Raw genomic sequence first — 21981 nt, 5'->3', positions numbered from 1 at the left:
GCAGTCTGTGAGAGACCCTGAGCCAGAGGCACCCAGCTAAGGTTGCCTGGGTTCTTAACCCACAGAAACTGCAAGATAATAAATATTTGTCATTTTAAGCTGATAAATTTGGGGGTAATTTGTTATGCAGCCATCAACAATTAATACATCTACATAAACACAATCTCATTAATCCTAGTAGGTATTTCTTTCAGCTGCTGCTGAGCTGTGAAGAGTAGAACCAGGGTGCCAGCAGAGAGTGCTTCTCCTGCTGTGCTGGGTGGCAGGCACCAGATCTCAGTTGCCTCAAGTTATTCAGGGAAAAGTTTAGAAGGAGAATCTATCACTCAAGAATAGTTTCTCAAGAGACTCTTATTATCCACTCTGATTCTAGCAGGAGTATTCACATCCTGGCTATGAAGAAACTGGGATCTATTCCAAGATTACAGAGCTTGGCACATAGGAGGTTTCTGTCTCTGGATTCAGTGATCTTTAAGAGAGTAGTTTGTACTGGGGAAAGAGTTACATGGCCTTTCTTAGCCATTTAATTGTCAGGATACATGGGCAAGTGTGTTCAGTAAGGGAGTAATAATGTCTCCCACAGAGTAGGAGGTAGTGATTCAGTCCTGCACTTGAAAAGTAGCATCACACAGATTTTTGACGTGGTGTCCAGCATACTGATGGGTGTATCATTTGAGAAGGGGTAGGATTGCCATGTTTAAAGATGAGTTCGATAGCAATTTGATTTTCTCCTAAGGGACCTGTGCCTGTGGAGTTAATTTGAGTAAGATTTACTACTCTGGATGGGTCCTAAACAGCTCTGGTCGTTAAAGATCTTTACCAGTTTTTGGTGATTGCTTAGATGTTTGAAAGTTGCTGGGGATCCTGGATTCCAACTAAGGTGAAATCTTGGATTCATCAAATGAAAAAAGGTCCTTTGGGAATATGGAGTCTGCTTGCAGAGTTGAGCTCCTCTGGCCCTGATGGCCAAATACAAAACCTCCCTCTAGAATCCTATTACTATTCAGCCCTCTTAAAAGAAGGATAAGTTCCTTATGAAAGGTTCTGAACTTAAATTTGAAAATGACATTGAGTTTTGTCTGATGTATTGTTTCATTAGCCAGGATTTGGAGGCAACCAGATAGTCTTTATTGAATAAGTAGATAGAATGTCTGGTTCCTTTGATTGCCCAACACAGCACAACCAAGACAAAAATGAAATTAAGGGGAAAGGCTGTCCTCAAATGTCATTTGAGCTGAGTGTTCTATATTCTTTACCCTCAGAAGGTGCATTTGGGAAAGTGGAACTGGGGAGAGAGACCCATGTAACTTGCGTATGCCTCAAATCTCTCCATTTCAGCTGAATGTGTAACCGGACTAAGAAGCGACAGTATTGCAGCAACCTCCAGAAGAGAGAGAAACAGTGAGTCAGTGAGTCAGTGACATCCTTGTCTGACGTGTTAGCTGTAGTTCTTTGAGACTTCTAGGAGCTGCTGTTTAGTGATATTAAATTATAAGTGAGCCTGAGCAGGCATTTGCCTCCTCCCGAGGCATACTTTTGTAATCTAGATTTCCCCTGTGTGAAATGTTTCAACACTGGTGCCAGTCCTTCATCCAAGTTTCCTAAACTTACAAAATACGCCCATGGCTGCTTTGAGTGTATGGAATTCAGAAGGTGCTCAGACACATTAACGGGAAGACTGAGGTACGGAGGAGCAAGCACAACCCATTCCTTATCGTGCTGCCTAGTCTCATCCATAAGGAGTTTTCAGAGCTAGGACATCAGCAAAGAGAGGACTGGGAAGAAGAGGCAGGATGATTGGTATTGGTGGTCCTTGAGGAAGGTATCCAGGTAGTTTATACAAGTTGAAACAAATTTTTTCTTGTATGTTCTTTCAGAGATTTTGTAGAAAATTATGGGAGTATCTAATTGCTTTCTAGAATGAAATCTGAAGAGGGATTAAATTAAGGGGCTGCACCCAGTGATAGGTGCAATTTAGTAGATGTCAGCAAGTTGTCAAAGTTGATGATTTTAATTCTGAGATTTACCCATAATGATGTTAGCAACCTCAGATACAAGATAGCAACTCCCCCCCCATTGTTGAAAGAGCTATGTGTGCAGTGATTTTAGAGTACGCTGGGAATGTGAACAAAGACTCTTTAAAGTAAGTGGCCTGTCATATATATTATGTCTGACAAAGAGAGGTCTGATCAGGAACATAAGAGAGAACAGGAAGTGGATTTTATTTTTCCTGTAGCTTTGCCCTCTGCGATACTCACATGCAGAAAAAGAACTTAAAGTGTGAGTTCTTTGATGTTGGCTGGTGAGGTTACTGTGACCTCCTGTTGCTTTCTTTGGGGAAAGCACTCAAAATTTTTGTTTCTCGATTTTCCTTCAATTCCCAGTTAAAAGTGAGAGAGGGAGATTAGAAATATGAATGGTGTCCACACTGACTTCACTGGAGTTATATGCTTATGAATCATATCAATGCTCAAGTGTAGGAAACTCCATGTAGGTGAAACACACAATTGCTCTTTATTTCTTAGACTAATAGAAAAATTAGTCCTTGAAAAGCTTTTGACCATTCTCTTTAATTCCTCTCTTGAACTTATATTTTTTACTACAGCAGTCTTGTCTCTTCTGCCACTTACAGCGTTTGGAAATTTGGCTACATCGCAGAATTGGAGCTGATAGTGACCAGTGGAAACTGGGAAAGAATTAGTAAGGGAGGAAGGAAATGTGGTTCAGAGGTTCATTGCTGTAGCTGTTTTCAGTGCTCTGAAATAAATTTTCTACCCCATCCCATAGTGATATATGTGGAAACAAGTGATCAATTTTTACTTAGAAGTATGTTCATGGAGACTAGGAATGGATGCTGTGGTAGAATAAATATGGCGATACATTCTTTGTGTGATTCCAGAGGAAAGAACTGGGATCAATGGTGGAAGTTTCTCAATATACGGAACTGTCTAGCCACAGAATAGCCTGCCCTGCCCAAGTTATGGGACAGAAGTTCCCAGTGGGCTTGGGGTTGGGGAATATTTGTAGAAGAGATTTCTACATTGAGAGAGAGGTTGGATTGGTTCTGTCCACAGGCAAGTTATTTGTTTCAGTTATTGGCAAGGAGTATAAAATACTTCCTTACATTAGAATATCACCTTCTAGTTTGCAAAATGCTTTCACATTATACCATTTAATCCCTACAATAGCTCTCCATTCTAAGAAAGGCCAGAGATCAAATATAATTATGGGTATCATCACCTTAATTGATGGTTTCTATTGGGATAGGAGCAAGGTGGACAGAAAATTAAATAGAGGTTTACTTGCCCTCAAGGAGCTTAATACTATTTGAGGAGATAGGACACGCACATACATGAGACTACAAGATGGCTGTGCGATTTACCTAACAAGTGATCTAGACCAATGGTTCTCAAAGTTTGTTCTCTGTAGCAGCAGTATCAGCAGTATCAGCATTACGTGGGATCTTGTTAGAAATGCAAATTCTTGGGTCCCACTCCACACCTACTGAATCGGAGACTCCTGGGGTGGAGGTGGGAGGCCATCAATCAGTTTTTAAAAGCCTTCCAGGTGATTTAGTACATGCTCAAGTTGAAGACCACTGATCTGCTCTAGTTTAGCCCAATGCTTATCAAACTTTAGCGTGCATAAGAATCACCTGGAACAGTGCTATTCAAAGTGTGGTCCAAGAACTGCAGGCGTCCCATGTGATTTGTATGCCTCTGAAGTTTGAGAAGCTCTGACCTGAAAGTTTGCTAAACACAGATGCTCTAATCCCACTCCCAAGCATTCTGGTCAGTTGATGGGACTGAGAATTTGTGTTTCTAACTCCCAGGTGCTGCTGGGGCTGCTGCGCTATTCTTTGACTAGCTCCTACTCTAAGCGGTATGTACCCCTGGGATTTAGCAGAGGAGTGGGCAACGAGAGGTTCCAGTAGACTGGGACAGTGTGGGAAGCCTTCATGGAGTAGAGGAAGTAGGACTTGATCTGAGTCTTAAGGGAAGGGTTGGGCTTAGATAAGTGGAGATTATTTGGGACAGAGAGGATGGGATGAGCACTGATGATGGGATGAGCACCTGACTGACATGTTTGATGGAAGTAGAGCATTCATAGGAGGTAGACCTCAGCTTGTCCTGCCTGGGTCCGGAGAGTGCCACACACTGTCGGCTGTCTGCACCCTCCCCCGGGAGGAGGCTTGGAGCCAGGCAGCAGGCAAACAGCCTAGGACATGAGCACTTCCTCAGTTGTGCTGTGTAGGGTCCCACCCTCCAGGGGGTCTTCAAGACCCCTATAGCTCTCTGCTTGTCCCCTCCTATTCCCTTGGTTCCCCTGCTCATCAAGTTCAGCTTGCTTCAGCTCTTATCTGGCTCATTCCCTCAATTTGGCCTGAGTCTTCAGGCTTGGATTCTGGCCATTCTTCTCAGACTCAATATTGATTTAGTCTTCCTGGACAATTGTGTGGCTTTGCCTTCTATTTTTACCCTTCCCCATCATCTCCCAGCCATCACCTCAGTTGGTACTAGTGGGCAGGGGCAGGTAACCTGCCTATGTGCTCAGACCTTGTCTACATTCACCTGTCCTTGCTGTGTCCTGCTATCTCCTGGTCAGCCCTCTGTTGCTGCCCATGACAGGGGAAGACAATGTGGGAAGGCAGAGGTCAGGCTTGGAGGGCAGGACAAGCAGCCTTGGGTTAATGGAGGTCACTAAAATTTATGACTGATCTATGATAAAGTCCAATCACAGTGAGCTCAAGTCTTGGGGTACAATGAGCAGAGATATTCATCAGGGCTCCTTAACATTGTTGTCATTCATGATTCATTAGTCCCTACTCAGTGTTTGGTCATCTTTGGGAGCCCACTGGTACCTGCATCTGCAATATGGCCTTCCTCACAAGAGAGGAGCTGTCCAGACCACCCAGAAGAGGTCATATCAGATTCTAGAAATACCCAGGTCCAGCTGTCATTTCCCAGCCCTGCAGTAGAGCCAGCTCCTGTCACTCCTGCTGTGGCTCTTCTCCAGATCCACATGGCCCCTTTCCTCTGACTGCTCGGTCACTGTCCTTGTGTTTCCTCACTGGTCTCTGCTCCCTGACGGCCACTGGAAGACCCAGCCATGAAGGTCTGTCAAGTCTCCCTGGGCACCTGAAGTCAGCTTGCCACTGTCAGGATGTGGGCTCACCCTCACAATCAGGAGGGCTCTGTACTCTCAGGGAGGTGCTCTGGGTGCTTGGAAGCTGGCTTCTGGTGGAGCATACCTCAGGGAGTCTGATGTACCCTTGGTCTCCCACTGCCTAGGGTTTCGATGTTTTCAAACTTCATTTTCCCTTGTCAATGGTTCACAGTCCACACTCCCAACATAGAGGCTGGCAGGGAGACTTACAGGTGCTTAGACATCCCTCACCATCCCTGCAGAAGTGGTTGGGGTGGTTTGGCTGTCAAAAAGGAAGCTTGTGGTGCCTGATCACCTAAGCCCACTCCTTTGGTGCCCTTCAGAAGTGCCCTTAGTGTTTTGCTTTTGCTAAAACCTTTTGGTCATGATATCTGCAGCCACTTGGTGAACCCTGGGAGTGCTGCAGATCTGAAGCCTTTGACTTGGCCTCGTTGTCTATAAGCAGAGTCAAATCTAATTCAATTTCCTGTTTAAAAATGCCTCCTGCCACGCTCCCAAAGGCCAAAGCTGGAATAATTTGAGCAACAAAATAAATAATGAAAGTACTGGATTAAAACCTATTGAATAAAATAAATATCCATGAGTGCATGCCTACATAAATAAATAATTGAATACATTAGTAAATGGGGACTAATAGAATTCTAATCTATAGAAGGACAATAGAATTCTAATCAATACACGTAGAAGGAATGAGAGAAATAGAAAATCACGATTAAGCAAACACCACAGTAATAATTGTTTCAGATAACATCTACCAAAGGGTAATAAAATTAGTGGGCTAAGGTTTGAAGAGAAACAGGACATTTGTACAGTCTCAAAGTATCTCTCCCAAGATTATTAATTGCAAAGGGAAAAATATTAACTTTATAGTGAGGAAGTCTGGCAGATACCACCTTTACCATGTTACCAGGTTAAACATCACCAGTGGCAAAATATATGGACATTATATACTGCGATATGATGCCCTGAGAAGGCATATTAGTCAGGGTTCTCCACAGAAACAGAACCAATAGGATATAAAGTGATTTATTATAAGGAATTGGCTTATACAATTATGGAGGCTGACAATTCCCAAGATCTACAGGATGAGTTGGCAAGTGGCAGATGCAGGAGAGCTGTTGGTGTAGTCTGATGCCAAAGGCCTAAAAACCAGGAGAACTGACTGAAGGCTGACAGGTTTGAGACCCAGTAAGTGCCAGTGTTTCAACTGGAATCCAAAGGCAGAAAAAAGCCAGTGTCCCAGACTGAAGGCAGTCGGGCCTTCAACTGACTGGGTGAGGTCCACCCCCATCAGGGAGGGTGATCTGCTCTACACAGTCTGCTGATTCAGATGCTAATCTCAACCAGAAACACCCTCACAGACACACTGAGAATACTGTTTGAACAAATATCAGGGCACCCCATGGCCCAGTCAAGTCGACACATAAAATTAACCATCAAAGAAAGATATACGTTACTACTTCCATGGTATTGTTGCCAAAAATGCATGACTTAATCTAATCATAAGAAAACCATAGACAGGCCCCAAATGACAGACATTTTACAAGATTACTGACCAGTATTACTTAAAAGTGTTAAGGTTATGAAAGACAAGGAAAGATGAAGGAACTTTCACAGATGGAGGAGGCTAAGGAGACATGACAACTAAAAGCAATGTGGGATCCTTGGTTGGATACTGAAAAAGGACATTAGTTGAAGAATTAATAAGATTTGTAGTGTAGTATTGTACTAATGGTTACTTTTTCAGTTTCAGTAAAGGTACTGTGGTTATGTAAGATGTTAATGTTAGCAGGAGGTGCTTAAAGGATATACAGGAACTGTTCTATTTTTGCAACTTTTCAATATGTCTAAAATTATTTCAAAATAAAGTTTAAAGCAGCTTCCTGCTATCGGGTACTCTGAGGACATTTTAATGACAGAGGATATTTTTATATTCTTCAAATTTATAACTGTCCTCTGTATGTGTGTGTGTACACATATAATTTTGTGTCTTCCACTCAACATATTCCACAGATACCAAATTCCACCCATATATATATATTTTTTGTAAGCAGCTTTAAAAGAAACCCCATCAGATGTCTGTTTTTCTTTTCCCTTCTATATTCTGTATTCCTTCCTGACCAAAGCATCCTTTTGTAAACTTTTACAGCTCAACCCTCTGCTGCTCCATGGGGTCCTTATCTCTGAGATGATGATTCACGTGGCATATTGTGGAGATAAGGACATCAGGCCAGCAGTCAGGAGAGCTGGGTGCCAGCATTCTTACTCTGGTTCTGTTACTAACTCCGTGTCCTTCCAGTTTTAATGTTCTGAGACCAAATGGCAAGTTTTGGCTAAACACTGTATGCACGAGTTGATGTACACGTTCAAATGATTATAATTTTTATGACTATTTTTTTCTTTTTTCAAGATCTTATGTGCTCTATTTTTTAGGTTTTCCAAATTTTTTATCTGTATGTATTTTTTCATCTTGCCCCCAAAGTCTTTGGATTCTACAACAGACTTCACAATTTATAGACTTTACTCTGGTGTTTTCCTTAGAGTCCTTTTTTCTTTTAGCAATTCAAGGAGATGAACATTTTCTTTCCTCCTTTTTATTTTTAGCTTTTGGTCAGAAAGCCACTGTTACTCTTTTTATTCTTGTTTTCTCCTCTCTGAAGCTGTGTGTGGCCCTTTCCACCACAGCACTAAAGCCCTCTCACGGCTCCCATGTTGTGGGCTGTACTATGTTTGAGCCTTGAATGGGTTGAGCCCTGGCACAATCCTGTAGGGAGGACTGTGTGGCCATCTGGCTGAAACACCCCTCCTGCCCTGGCAGGTGGCACGAGAGCTGCCTACCTGCGTTCACTTAATGCCAGCAGGGGTGTGGCGGAGGCATGGAGCTAGCTGGAGGCACCATTGGGAAGTAACTGATACTCTTGAGAACAAATGATACCTAGTTTTTCTTATTATTTTTGCCCAGGTAGTATTTTCCCTTGTTTTCCCACTATTTAGGTAATAGGCTTTTCCTTGGATGAGACTCATGATGCAGAATTTGGTTGACAATGGAAACACCTAGGGGGTCTAACATGGGTGACTTGATCGTCCTCATCAAGAAAAGACACTTTAGTTAGGTTCAGCATGTTGTACTGGTGTAGGGTATTTCTTGGTTCTTAGGGAACATAGGAGTGGTCTTCAAAAAGTTCATAGAGGGATTTGTATTATTTATTTATTGGTTATGAATATTCATGGAGTACAAAGCAGATTGTCAACACTCGTGCCTAAGATGTGGTGGCCAGATCCGTACCGGCAGCGTGCTCATTGCAACAAATTGTGATTATACGCCGTGTCCCCCAATTATCCCCCCAATTATCCCCAACCTCCCTCCCCATCCCCTTTTCTCCACTCCACTTTGTATCCCGAGGTATGTTCTCTCTCTCTGTAAGTCCAACACTTGTATTATCTTTTGATTCAAAGTTTCCATGAACTTTTTGAGTACCCTCATACAATAGAAATGATTTTTTTACAAAAATCACTTCCAGCTTCTCTTGTGCTGTATTGGTTTGTTACCTTGTGTTCCCACCTCCAGCTGTTTCCCCTCCTGTCTCACCTGTGTGTTGTCCTCAGATATTTAACTTCCTCAGCCTGCCACTCAAGAAGTGTGAAATGGGTGGATATTCCTAGGGCACAGCACATAGAACTGTGCCAGGCACATAGTGAACACGGTATAAGAGTCTGTTAAATAACAATAAGAAATGACCCTTACTTTCAAAGAGCCACCATTTAGCTGGGACAATAAAATGCATAAATAAAAAACCTGTGTATAGAGCAGTATGGAAAAAATGCCAATCAAGAGGCCCAAGAGAGAAGAGGCAGGATATATCTGCTGTGAATAACTTCAATTATTCTCAACAACTAACGATTTTTCCCATTTCATACTTCAGGAAGTTGAGGTTCATAGGCATTAAATGCCTTAAAGTCCTCTAAGGTCACATGCAAAAGAAAGATTTGAACACAGAGCTGTATGAACTGAGAGCTCCTGTGCTACCAGATAGAGTAGAAAGAGAAAGCTTTGAAAAGAGGCTGGGGCTGGGCCTGAAGCATGGATAGAATTGATCGGGTAGAAGTGAGGAGCGTATAGAGGGTGTGAGGGGCAGGGGAAGGGGTGGGCACAGCACGGCAAAGCAGTAGCAGTGGGAAGTGGGGAGTGTGCTGGCGGAGGGAGGGTGGTCCTCAGGTGTGCTAGAGTAAGGGAGGGATAAAGCTGGAAGATGGGTTAGAGGCAGAGTATGATGGGCCTTGAGCTCAAGTTGAGTTTGGACTTTATTTCATAACTCATTTCGTAAACCATTGAAGGTGTCTGTGAAACAGAGTGACATGATGAAAAGAGCACCTTAGGAGATTGATGCTCAGGTGGGATGTGGAATGGATTGGAGAAAGGGAGGGCTATTATTATGAGAGCTAATGTTCATTGAGTTACCCAGTTATGGTGCTAAGTGCTTTACATGGACTATGTTATGTCATTTTTACAGTAGCCCCAAGAAATAGACACTCTTAATATTATCCCCATTTTCCAGATAGGAAAACTGAGGCTCTGGGAGTTTGAGTAATGACCAGGTTCCCACAGTGAATAACCGTGGTGCCAGGATGTGAACTAGGAGGATCCAATTCCACTGTGCTGCCTCTATATGCTGCAGCATGTTACAACCTGGAGCAGTTTTAACAGGTTGAGTGTGATAGCCCCAGTGACAAAACCTGAGCTAGGTCACTAGTGGTGGAAATGGAGAGACGGGAGCAGTGTATGAAACATCCCTTTATGGGACCTGGTGTCAGGGCTGAGCCTGTGACCTCACAGCTTCTCTTTACTCAGTATTTCGCAGAGAAGCTGTGCTCAGTGGTAAGAACCTTGCCAAGGCTGTGGGGTGTCCTGGAAAACCTTGCTGCCCAACGTAAGAAGCCTATGCTTCTTGTTTTTCCTGAGGAAATGTTTAATTAAATAAGTACGTGCTGAGGTTGGCTGTGCTTGGTTTGGGTTACTTTTGAGATGGTTTTAGCAAATTTCCAGGAGTCCTCAAGCATCACAAGCGTTAAGTACTGGTGTTCAGAATAAGGAGGTTCCTTATTCAGAGGTCTGTTGCTGATCAGTTCTCTCTTTTTCCCATCAACACCGTGCCTCATCTGCTTATCTTGATATGCTTCCTGCTTTGCTACCCTGTGGGTTGCTGTATCACAGAATTGCTTAATTCATTTTACTTTTGTTCTAATTTTTTTTTTTTTAAAGAAAAAGGGAATGCATGCATTTTAACTCTGCAAACCTTTTTGGTGCACAGTTACACGAGGGTACAATGAGTGTGCTGAATGCCATTGTGATCATGTAGGGCAGTGTGTGCCAGCCCAGTGATCTCTCTGCTCTGTCTGCTGCAGGTGATAAGAAGTACATCATGGGGCCCAAGCTTTCCACTCTCGACGCCACTGTCTTTGGACACTTGGCACAGGCAATGTGGACCTTACCAGGGACAAGACCTGAGCGGCTGATCAAAGGCAAGCCCTACAAACCTCTTCAGGTTTTGAGGGTTGCTGGGGGTGGGTGGGTAGGGCATAATGGAGAATTCTAGGCTAATGCTTTGAGCTTGGCTGTGCTTTATAGAGACACAAAGCTGTGGTGTCTGGGGCCAGGGTCAGTTCTCTTCTAGTTCCTTACATAGTGGGACTTAGTACTTGTTGCTAAAACGGGGCTTGAATTTCACCTGGTACCCTTGTTTTGTTGGTCTTCCTTAATTTCCTTTGGACAGTGGAAGCTCACCACTTTCTGGTATATCCAGTGCTGCATTAACCATGGTGGGAAGGGCTGAGGACCTCACTAACATCTTAGATGCTCTTTTTGAGCCTGAATTCATCTTAGGTATTTTACGTGTAGGTATAAGTACATATGGTTCTGTGTCACTTGGGTTCAAGGCACTCCTTCCTCCTATTCTAGTGGGGTGAGAGTAGCAGAACTGGAAAGTTCAGGATTATAGGAAAATGAGGAAATATCCACAAATGCTTTATAAGTCTGGTGGTATGCAAAGTATTGTTATTAATATTATTATATGTGCATTTCGACCAAAGAAGCACAGTATTGGTATCTTTTTGTGTGTGTATGATCTTGGCTGCGAAACCTGTAAGAATCACAATTCTAGACTGGAAGGGGCAAGGTAAGAATGGAGATGAATGGGAACAGAGCCAGGTGGTGAACATACGTGCGTGGGGTGGGGATGGGGTTGGTAGCCAGAAGTAAAATTCATGGTGGCCAGGGGTAAGGAAAGTCAGCTCACCTTGGGTTGATATCCAGGGACCAGATGTTGGGTATGTGTGTGAGTGTGTGTAGGGGTGGGGTGGGGGAGTGGAGGGGGTGGTGGGATATACACAGCAGCTGGTTCTCTGGGAGAGGCTTCTCCTGCAGAAGTGGATGGGAACTGTTTGAAGTCATCTTCAACTTAAAACAGTATCTAAGCAAGTACCTGGGGGCTAAGGATGTAGGGATCAAAGTTCAATATTTAGGTTTGGGGAAGGGGATTTACAAGAGTTAATTGAAGTAAACTTGTCTGAGCAGGCTGTGGGTGTAGATGAGATCACTAGTGGAAAGTTCTTAATAAAAGTTGGATGGATGAGGCCGGCCCGTGGCTCACTCGGTAGAGTGCGGTGCTGATAACACCAAGGCCACGGGTTCAGATCCTATATAGGGATGGCCGGTTGGCTCACTGGCTGAGCATGGTGCTGACAAAACCAAGCCAAGGGTTGAGATCCCCTTACCAGTCATCTTTTAAAAAAAATAAATAAAAGTTGGATGGATGGATGAATGTGTGAATGGGTGGATGTGGATGGAAGCAAGCGAGGCAGAATCATACAAGGAACTGAGGCACATGAGTGGTGATATGTGGGTGGGAAGGTTGGTGAAGGCTGCAGCTCAGTGTGTGTGTGAGTGTGTGTGTGTGTGCATGTGCGTGTGCATGTGCACATTCATGTGCATGATCAGGAGTTCAGACCTCTGAGGGCAGTGGTGCTCACACTCCAGATCCTCTTATTGGTAGGGATGGGGCTCCAGATACATTATCAGACTTTGGAATGGATCAGGCATGGATTGAAGGTCTTCTGGAAGTTCAGCTGAGTGGGGCCAGGGATAGTATGGATTGACATTTATTATTTACTTTTACTTATTTATTTATTTTTTAAATTTTTATTTTTTTAAAATTTTACTTCTCAAAGTACATTGTACTTGATTTTCATGCCCCTTTACCTGTTCTTCCCCCCCTTCTCCCCCCCCAGTTGACATTTAATTTTCTAAATGATCATTGTGAAGATGTCCCTTGTTTTGCCAGACATTGGAACTTCTCTAAGTTGAATATGTTATCATATTGGTGATGTTTGTAGCATTTAAATATTAGTTTCCCTTTATTTTAATCAGATTTTCTATGGCAGTCTAAAAGATATTGATTGCTCTTAGTTCATTTAGGGGTGTGTTTTATATCCACTCTCTCTTCCTATTACTTCCTACTCCATTCCTCACCATGCCACCCTTGCACACACCTACCCACATCTACTCACATGCTCCTGTACACACACCCTACACACAAACACTCATTTGTATGCATACAGTTCTACCCGAACACTTCCCTACACACACACCCACACCCACACACCTACAATTGAGGTCATCTGTTAGAAGTATTTAGGGATCCATTATCAGTAGAACTCTTAGCATTTATACTCTTCCTTCTTTCAGAAATGGAGCATCTCTTGTTAATTTATTTATGATTTGGCCCTATTCTTTATTATTTCCTGAAAGGACTTGAGGCATTTAGTATTCTTTTTTAAAGAAATGATCAGCTGTTTTGTAAGACTGGTTTTTGGGTCCCACTCTGAGACGCACACATCTGGGGAAATCTGACATCACCTGCGAGGGGCCTTTGCCACATAGTTGCATGTACTTTGATTCTTAAAGCAGGCTAATAACTTCCAGCTCTCCCTGGTGACTGGTGTGGCATGAATCATCCAAGTCCACAGAGAGTCTCTAAATCTCTTTTTAGGCATTAGTTCCATGCCCCTTCTATACCTTTTGATCAGGGCTGCTAAAAATGCAGCTGAACTACTAACTTGGTCTCAACTTCTTTCCCTGCCTTTCCTTTCTCTGTGGTAGAGACTTTCCCAAGAAGTAACGAGAGAAGGGATAAGTAGAAACAACCAAGAGCCTGGATAACTTAGAGCTGGCTCAAACCCAGGAGTGTGAATGGCTTCGATTGGGCAGTTTTCTGCCTTAGCTTTAGAACAGCCAGAGAACTTCTGGCCTTGCCACCCGTGTGTGTGTGTGTGTGTGTGTGTGTGTGTGTGTGTGTGTGTGTGTGTGTGTGTGTGTGTGTGTGTGTGTGTGTGTGAACTTCTGGCCTTGCCACCCGTGTGTGTGTGTGTGTCTGTGTGTGTGTGTGTGAATTTAGATTTTTGATCCTAGCTATTATTTAAAAAGCCACACAAGCTATTTCTGAAACCATCTAGAATAGTAAAAAATTTTTCTTAATTTAGGTTAGTAGGAGGATAGACTGAATATTCAGCAATTCTTAAAATATATGTGTATGTGTATATCTATCTAGATCTAGATCTAGATATGAAATATTACTTGCTTACTGGAAAAATTTAGAAAAGATATGAAAATTTTAAATAATAAAATTATTTATTAAATAATTTAAAAATTATTATAATTATTTATATATATAATTTTATATATAAAAAATAATGTGACTCCATCATCTGCAGAGAACTACTGTTAATATTGTGGTATGTCCTCATCTTTTATCAAGTAGAAGTATATATATATATTTAAAAATTGGGATCATAATGCTGATACAATTATAACTTAAAGTTTTAAAATTAACTGAGTATTCTGGCCATTTCCCTTGTCATTAAATATTATTCAAAAGGATATTTTTAGTAGTTGCATAATGTCCTGTAATTTATGTGATTAATCTTTTGTTTCTGGACTTGTGGGTTGTTTCAAACAATTTTTACTAGTATTTTATAGTGAATATTGTTATAAATATATACTCTTTCTCATCTCTGTTTATTTCCATAGCTAAATCCTTGTTAGAGAATTACTGTGTCGAAGTTAGAAGCTCTTGATCTATCTGGCCAAATTGCATTCTAGAAAGGCTGTAGTGATTTATGTTCTCATGAGCAATGTCTAAAAACATCTCTAATTTTTGCTCCTTGATTAGGGTTAAATATAATTTATTTTGAAATTTTTGCCATTTTTACAGTAAAAAAAGAATCTCAGTTTTGTTATCAGCAACACTCTTAATGTGGAGTCAGATTTGGGATTTTAATCAGGGTGTTCTTATCAGAGAATTGCATTTGGATGGGGTCACTCTTTAAAACAGACATGGAGAAGTTAGGAAAGCCTAGAGATGTGCAGTTGGAACAGTGAACAGTGAGGAGCTCTGCAGTGCACCTGCCCACCCTTTGGAGCCATGTCAAACCACAGACCTTTAGCTTCAAGGAGATGAGGCAAAAGGGGAATCCTCGTTACAGCTTTCAAGTATGTTGGGCACTTTCCTGAAGAGGATCTGCTCAGTGTCCTCTGTGCCTGTGTCAGCAGTGCTAAAGGGAGCACCCAAGGGTGCTGTGAGCACCCAGCACGGGTCTGGAACAGGAAAGTGCTGAGTAAAATACCAGTGAAGCAAATGAGTGTGTCTGGACGTTGGCCTGTGTTTTCCATAGTTGCGGGTTAGTGACCTGGGGCCAGCAGGCGGTGGAATGCTGGCAGGCTTCCCCCCACTCATTCCCGCCGTGCATGACTGGCTGTTGGGGGAAACTTGGTACTGGTTTTGGGGTCTGGTTGACCATGTTTTCAGTGTCCAGTTTATACTGAGTGGTTTTGATTATTAAGAAATTAGAGTAATAGAGGAAAATAAAACTAATCACTTCTTTCAAAGAATGGTATAGAGTATTTCCATTTGAGAAACTCCAAGAGAAAGTGCCTCTATTCTGTCTGGGATTGTCCTCTGGGTGGAGGGGCATCTGGCTTCCTGATAACTATCTTCTCAAGTTGTCTGAGAGTATAAACCTGTTTTTTACTGATTTATTTAAGTTGAATCACAGAGGTATAGTTTAGAAAATTTGTGGCCTTCCCCTCACCCATGTCCAGTATCACCCCCATGGAATCATCAGTATTAAGGATTTGTTGTGAACCCTTCTGTGCCTTTCTTTTCCATGTACAAATTTACATACACATATATAGATGCTTTAGTTTATTTGTTTTTACTGTTTTTAAACCAAACAGTGGACTTAGACTATACATATTACTGTGTGATGTGCTTTTTTTCACTTAACAGACTATCATGTCTTTTGAACAGTTGAACAATATTTGTAGAATGGATACACCATAATTTATTCAATCAATTCCTATTGATGGACATTTAGGCTGTTTTCATCTTTTTCCTTTCTTCTCCGTTTTGCTGACATGTCATGCTGCATTTGAAATCCATGAACATATATCTTTACACACTGATGCTTTCATTTTAGAAGAATAGAGTACTGAAAGTGGAATCCTGGGCCAACAGATATGTACATTTAAAATTTCAATAGATAACAGCAGATGACTTTCCAAAAAAGGCTATAGCAATTCTTACTTCCACCAGCCCTGTGGTACAATGCCTGACTCTCCACATTCTCATCAGCACTGGATGTTGTCAGACTACAACTTTTACCCATCTCATGGTTGAAGTTGTTATCCGATTGTTGAGTATGCTTTGAAGAAATGTTTTTCTATTATTTCACAAAGTTTACATCTTTAGTACAGGCATTTCTATTAGCACAGGCATATCACACACACACACACACATTCCACACATGTCTCTGCTGCTAACCTTTTCTGTTCTTTTGGCTGGTAGCATGTTGAGTGGGTCAGCTGATGAAGAATCTGGGCACAGGAAGGGATAGGCCAAGCCAGAAAAAGGTAGGACCCACTGTAGATGTCCCCTCTGTTTCACTCTTTGTGTCAGGGGCAGGGTATGAGGAAGGAGTATGGGCTCCCAGTCCTTGCTCATCACAGCAAACCCTTTTTCAGCCATGTGGTAGAGTGATCACTTGTTTCATGACAGCTTATTGCCATTGAGGAGTGGCATCTGTCCTCTCACAATTCTTGAGACCTCAGGAAGAATTACAGAAAAATGTTTTGTGACAGGTAGTTCCCAGGCCAGGCTTTCAACTCCTTAGTAGAGACGCAGTGTAGAGTCCTGGTGAAGGGCATGAGGACTACGGGAGTTAACGTGAATCCAACACATGAGTAAGGCACTTCAAACGCGGCCTGGTACACAGTAGGGACGAGATAAGTGCTTGCTGTTATGATTATTGATTCTTATTATGGTACACTAAGTTGGTATTAATGTCACACAGTCACAAAGGGGGTGGCTCTACTGGAAGAAAGGTGAAACAAGGCTTTAGAAAGAAAAGTACAAAAGAAGTGGATAGAGTCCTAGATCCTGTGGATCCTGTGGATCTTTGATAGATCCTGGTTTTCTAACTGTTCCTGGGGAGCAGCTCATAGGGAATGGATTTGATTGAGTCAAAACATGGCTGTGCCCAGGGCCTACAGTGAAGTGACCGTCATTCACCTTTGATGTCTCTTTACCTCCCCTGTCAGATCCTTCTCCTTCCCTTGCTGCTGCCTTGGCTTTTTTGTCCAGTTCTTGGTTACCTGTGATTGGCAGCAGTACGTGATTAGGTGTTTCATGGCTGTTTCCCTGAGGGAGAGAATAAGGGAAGGTTTTGTATGAATCTCTTCAGAAGGGGCAGTGATGTTGACTTCTCAACTTCTGGCTCCTGAGCATGTGCATAAATACCTCCTAGCAGAAGGCAGTCAGAATGGACTCTTCCATAGTGTGAGTCGAGCTGTTATGATCTGTGAAGACTGAAAATGGTGGCCTGGAACTGATACAGGTCCACTGGTTTACAGGATCCATGAAACAGGGGGAATTGCTTTATGTTTTGTAGAGGATGTGTTCATTTAAGCAAAACAGCAAACCAGTTTTGAAAAATTTTAATGATGTGGGAAAATGTTTACAATAATATTACAGGAGATAATAGGTAATAATAACGGCAATAAATAGATAGAAAAAAATACTGAAAGAAATTACACCAAAATGTTAATTGGGTTTATCTTGGGTTCATGAGATCATAAGTGCTTTTTCTTTTCTTCTTTGTGTATTTATACAGTTTCTATATATAGACTCCTAATTTTCCAAAATTAGAATATTATTTACTTTAATAGAAAAATAGAATAGAGAAGTTATACACAATAACTATCAGGAGAGCTATTAATATAGAAAGAACCTAAATGACTTGTGATAGGGAATTGGTTAAAAAGCAATGAAACTATGATTCATCCGTATAATGAAAGACTATGCAATTATCATGCTGGCTATAGTGTGAAATTCAAAGATTTTCATTATTTGTTGTTAAGTGGGAAACAGTAGGATAGGAAACAGAATAGACAGTAAATTATGTATAGCAAATATAAATATATATTTGAATATAAGTGAAAATGTTATTGTGGAGAATGAGATTATTGGTAAATTTTTAATGTTTGCTTATCTGTATTTTCTAATTTTCTGCAATAAAACATGGATTACCTACATAATAAGTGAATGTATATATAACTTTAAAAAAATAAATATCCAAAAAATATTCTTAGGATAATAATGTCCTGTAAGAGATAGTGATAAATTATGTATTTATAAGCAATGTTGCCATCTGGTGGATCAAAGGCAAAAACTCACCCTCTTTCTTTGTTTTTCATTTGGAATTAGGAAATGAAGGCCAGATACTGTGACATGTTTCAGACAAATGCCTAAACAATGTTAGAGACTTAACAAAAGTGTTCCTTTGATTCACATGAAAAAGAAGTATTTCAGTGACTGAGTTGGGACCCAATCATGGATGTGGCTGGCTAAATTTTATTTATAAGATTACCAAGTATCTGTTTTACTAAATGTGTTTGTAGGCAAACTTATCCATAAAGACAATTCTGAGTTATCCATTTTATGGATTATTTAGGGTAAAGTTTTCATGCTAACAACTTTTTTCAACAACTTGGCATAATACTCAGCCTGTAATAACCCTACAAAAATTTGTGGAATGAATGATTACTTCTGGCTGACTTAATGCAACCAACAGTTGGTATATTTTCATGGAATATAAATTTAACTTGAATATGAGCCAGTCATAGCATTGTTCTCTTGATATTCAAACGTAAAATAATAAAAGGTTTCAAAAGCAATATGAAGGTAGTTTATCTGCCATTTTGGATAAACTACCCCTCCATTTTTGTCACCGTAGGACTCATTTCATTCAGCCCACTCACTGAATTTAACTTTTCTCACTCAATTCTCTTATGTACAAAAAAAAAATCTAAATATTTTGAGTATCTCTGTGGAAAAACACTGTTAATGTCTATCTCAACCCATTCTTCCAAATTTCCCAGAAAGCCCAGTGGCTGCATGTCTTAGTTCGTTTGGGCTGCTATAACAAAACACCATAAAGTAGGTGGCTCGTAAGTGAGAGAAATTTATTTCTCACAGTTTTGAAGGCTACGAAGACCAGGATCGAGGCACTGGCAGATGCAGGGTGTGTGGTCAGGGCCAGCTTCCTGGTTCGCAGATGGTAACTTCTTGCTGTGTCCTCACATGGGGGAAGGGGCAAGGCAACTCTCTGGAGCCTCTTTTACAAGGGCACTGATCCCATTAATGAGAGCTCTGCCCTCATGACCTAATCACCTCACAAACGCCCCACCTCCTAATACCATCACCTTGGGGGTGAGGATTTCAACGCACGAATTTTGGAGGGACACAGGCATTCGTACCATTGCACTGGTGGATCGTTGCCTTTGAGAACTAACCCTCACTTTCCTTACCACACTGCAGGTGAGCTGATCAACCTTGCCATGTACTGTGAGAGGATAAGGAGGAAATTCTGGCCCGAGTGGCACCATGACGACGACAACACCATCTACGAGTCTGAGGAGAGCAGTGAAGGCAGCAAAACCCACACCCCACTGCTGGATTTTAGCTTTTACTCAAGGACAGAGACCTTTGAAGATGAAGGAGCAGAGAACAGTTTTTCCAGAACCCCAGACACGGATTTCACCGGACACTCGCTCTTTGATTCAGATGTGGACATGGACGACTACACAGACCACGAACAGTGCAAGTGACATCCAGCCTCGTCGACCCTTTTCCTTTGGAGCTGCCACCCTCTGGGGTCAGTCGGTTTCCCAGGTAGAAATCCATCTGAGCTGGGAGGAGATCTTCATGCTTGGCACAGTTTTCACACGCTAACTGGACTATAGCCGCCTTATTTATTTTTTGTACAAACGAAACACAGAACCATTAAGATGGCTCCATTTAAAACAAACAGGCAAAAAAAAAAAAAAAAAAAAATGTCAGCATGGTTCCTGAAATCCACTTTTGTTTTCATTAGAAAACTAATAGTTTATGGTAGAGCAGGTGAAAGAGTGCATCATCAACTGATAGTATTTATGTTGATCCTCTTCAACCTGAGGACTTAGTTGCAAGATGGATTCTTGAATATCCTTCGTCCACCTGGGTGTGAAGTAATGACAGATATCAGAGAAAATGTAGGAGATAAGTGTTCTGTGGGGGCTGCTTGTACTTTATATGTGTATATTGTATGTTGAGACATAAATCAAATAAAATCTATAGATATTCAATGAACACCTACTATGTGCAAAGCACTGTGCTAGGTGCTAATCAGTATAAGTTTTATTCTAAGACCTGCCAGTGACTAGCTATGTGATTTGGGGCAAGTCCCTTAACTATTGTGTGCCTCATTTCTCCCACCTGTAAAGTGGGGATGACAATATTCTCCACCTACCTACCTCACAGGGGTGTTGTGGGGATTCATGTGGTAACATTTGTATGGCGCTTTAAACCTCTCGGAAGTGGTGCAACATAACCACATTTTATTCTTATTGTGCTTCCTGTGTGTGAAGATTTGAGGGCAAAGGAATTCAATATCCAGGAACAACAACCACAGTCACTTGCAAAAGCTGAGCAGGTGAAACACACACAAAGGCACAGTTAGGACTTTGTCATCATTCCCCTTTGTGATCTTGCTTGAATCAAAATCTTTTGTTGAAAGAAACTTGGAAATATTTTTACAAATCGTCAACAGCTACAAATGGTCTTTAATTCTATTGTGTATTTGCAGAAAAGTGTTTCTTTCATTGCCTGAACTCACACTGGAATGTTGTTCTTTGTTGACTCCAGAATGTTAAGTTACCTGTGTTTGATTTCTTTGGAGACAATAAAGCTCAGGAATATGATGGGTTTAATAGAGATAAGGCGGAAGTATTTAATTGATTTTTGTAAGCAGTAGCTTGCCACCTTGTAATGCCTTTTTGAAAACAAACCTTGCAAAGATGTATTGAAAAGATGGAGTAGGAAGAAGATCATGTTACCTGTATCAGAGCACTCTTTGCGGTGGTAGACTATGTGCAGTTTTATTAATGTGGCTTTTCTGGTATTTTCAGCCATTGCCCGTGAGGAGGGCAACACTAAGATCAGACCTTAATGTTTCTTAACGATCTCCTGTCCCACCCATCTTCCCTCTCCCTCCTCATGGGGTGCATGAACTGTTGGGTTACCCATACTTGCGAAGGCACTCTGTCTCCAAAGGCATAGTTTCTGTTGACTTAGAATGTTTTCCAGGGAAATATGGGGCAAAGATCCTGGGTGATGGCTGTGGCTTTAGGCTAGGAGGAGAGCTGGTGTTAAGATTTACAACTGCAAAAAAGCCTGCTTTGCTTCTGACTGGATGAGGATTGCTCATTGTGGGGTTAAAGAGGCACTTCTTAAAATACAGCCACTTCTGAGAAATTTGTATACTCTACTTGGAAAAAAACTTTCTTTGAATATACCTTTTGTGAAACAATCTTAAAAGACTGCCGTGGATTCACAAAGAGGTAAAAGGGGGAGCATTTTTGAGGCTGTTTACTGCTTAAGCAACTGTATCGGGCCTGTGTAACTGGGAATAAATGCTGAGATACCCTGTTAGAAGTTCTTATTGCACAGACACTTAGTTAATATCTTATTAAAACCATTCATGTTTGAGGGGACTGTTTGATGCCTAATGAGGATGTGGTGGAGAAGGTATGAATGGATAAGCCTGTTTTGAGTCTCCAACATCATGAGAGAGGACAGTTTGCCTTCTCTCTTAAGCGAGTGTCTTCTAAGGCCAGCTGGTGGCAGTTCTGTGTTACTAGGGAAACTCCTGGACTGAACATGTGAATATGATGAACAGGTGGACTATAGACCTGTCAACACGAAGACTCAGTTGCCTTTTCCCCACCCTCAGCTAAAAAGAAATGTCTTTGAAATTTTGCCTACAGACATTTATTCTTACTGTATAATAGCACCAAGTATGATGTAAATATTCACTCCAAGAATTATTAAGTTTTGAGTATGTAGATTTATGTTTTTTATTTTGCATTACTTGGAGGGCAAGTATGTGGAGAGCCAATTTTCCAAGTAAAGTCGTAAAACAATTTTTTCCATCCAAGGACCTTCCACAGGGGCGTGAATGGACATTGCCACCTGGAGTCTTAGGTACTTGCATGACAGCTTATGACTGGACACTTAACATTTTGTAGGTGTAAACTTAGTTTGGAACCCCAGCTTTACTTTACCAGCATGGGTTATGGAATCAAAAAAATGACCAGGACAAAATCACCATGGTATGGATCTTCACTGGAAGGGCTTTAATTTTATATACTTCGTTCCTAAGCTACCC

At 41.5% G+C, this 21981-nt stretch overlaps 1 protein-coding gene across 2 annotated transcripts in view; it reads left to right on the top strand.

Annotated features, from left to right (window-relative positions):
* FAXC (failed axon connections homolog, metaxin like GST domain containing) overlaps positions 1-20500 on the top strand; it is a 65351-nt gene extending 44851 nt beyond the window's left edge. For both annotated transcript variants that reach the window (XM_063097730.1, XM_063097731.1), the window contains 2 exons: positions 10570-10686; positions 19095-20500. In XM_063097730.1, coding sequence (XP_062953800.1) covers positions 10570-10686; positions 19095-19384 — 407 coding nt within the window. In that variant the 3' untranslated portion in view covers positions 19385-20500. The remainder of the gene's footprint in view (positions 1-10569; positions 10687-19094) is intronic.
* Positions 20501-21981: the final 1481 nt, after the last annotated feature.

This window comes from Cynocephalus volans, chromosome 5, assembly GCF_027409185.1.
Source record: "Cynocephalus volans isolate mCynVol1 chromosome 5, mCynVol1.pri, whole genome shotgun sequence".
In the NCBI taxonomy this organism is placed as follows: Eukaryota; Metazoa; Chordata; class Mammalia; order Dermoptera; family Cynocephalidae; genus Cynocephalus; species Cynocephalus volans.
This window is presented reverse-complemented; position numbering and strand designations above follow the sequence as displayed.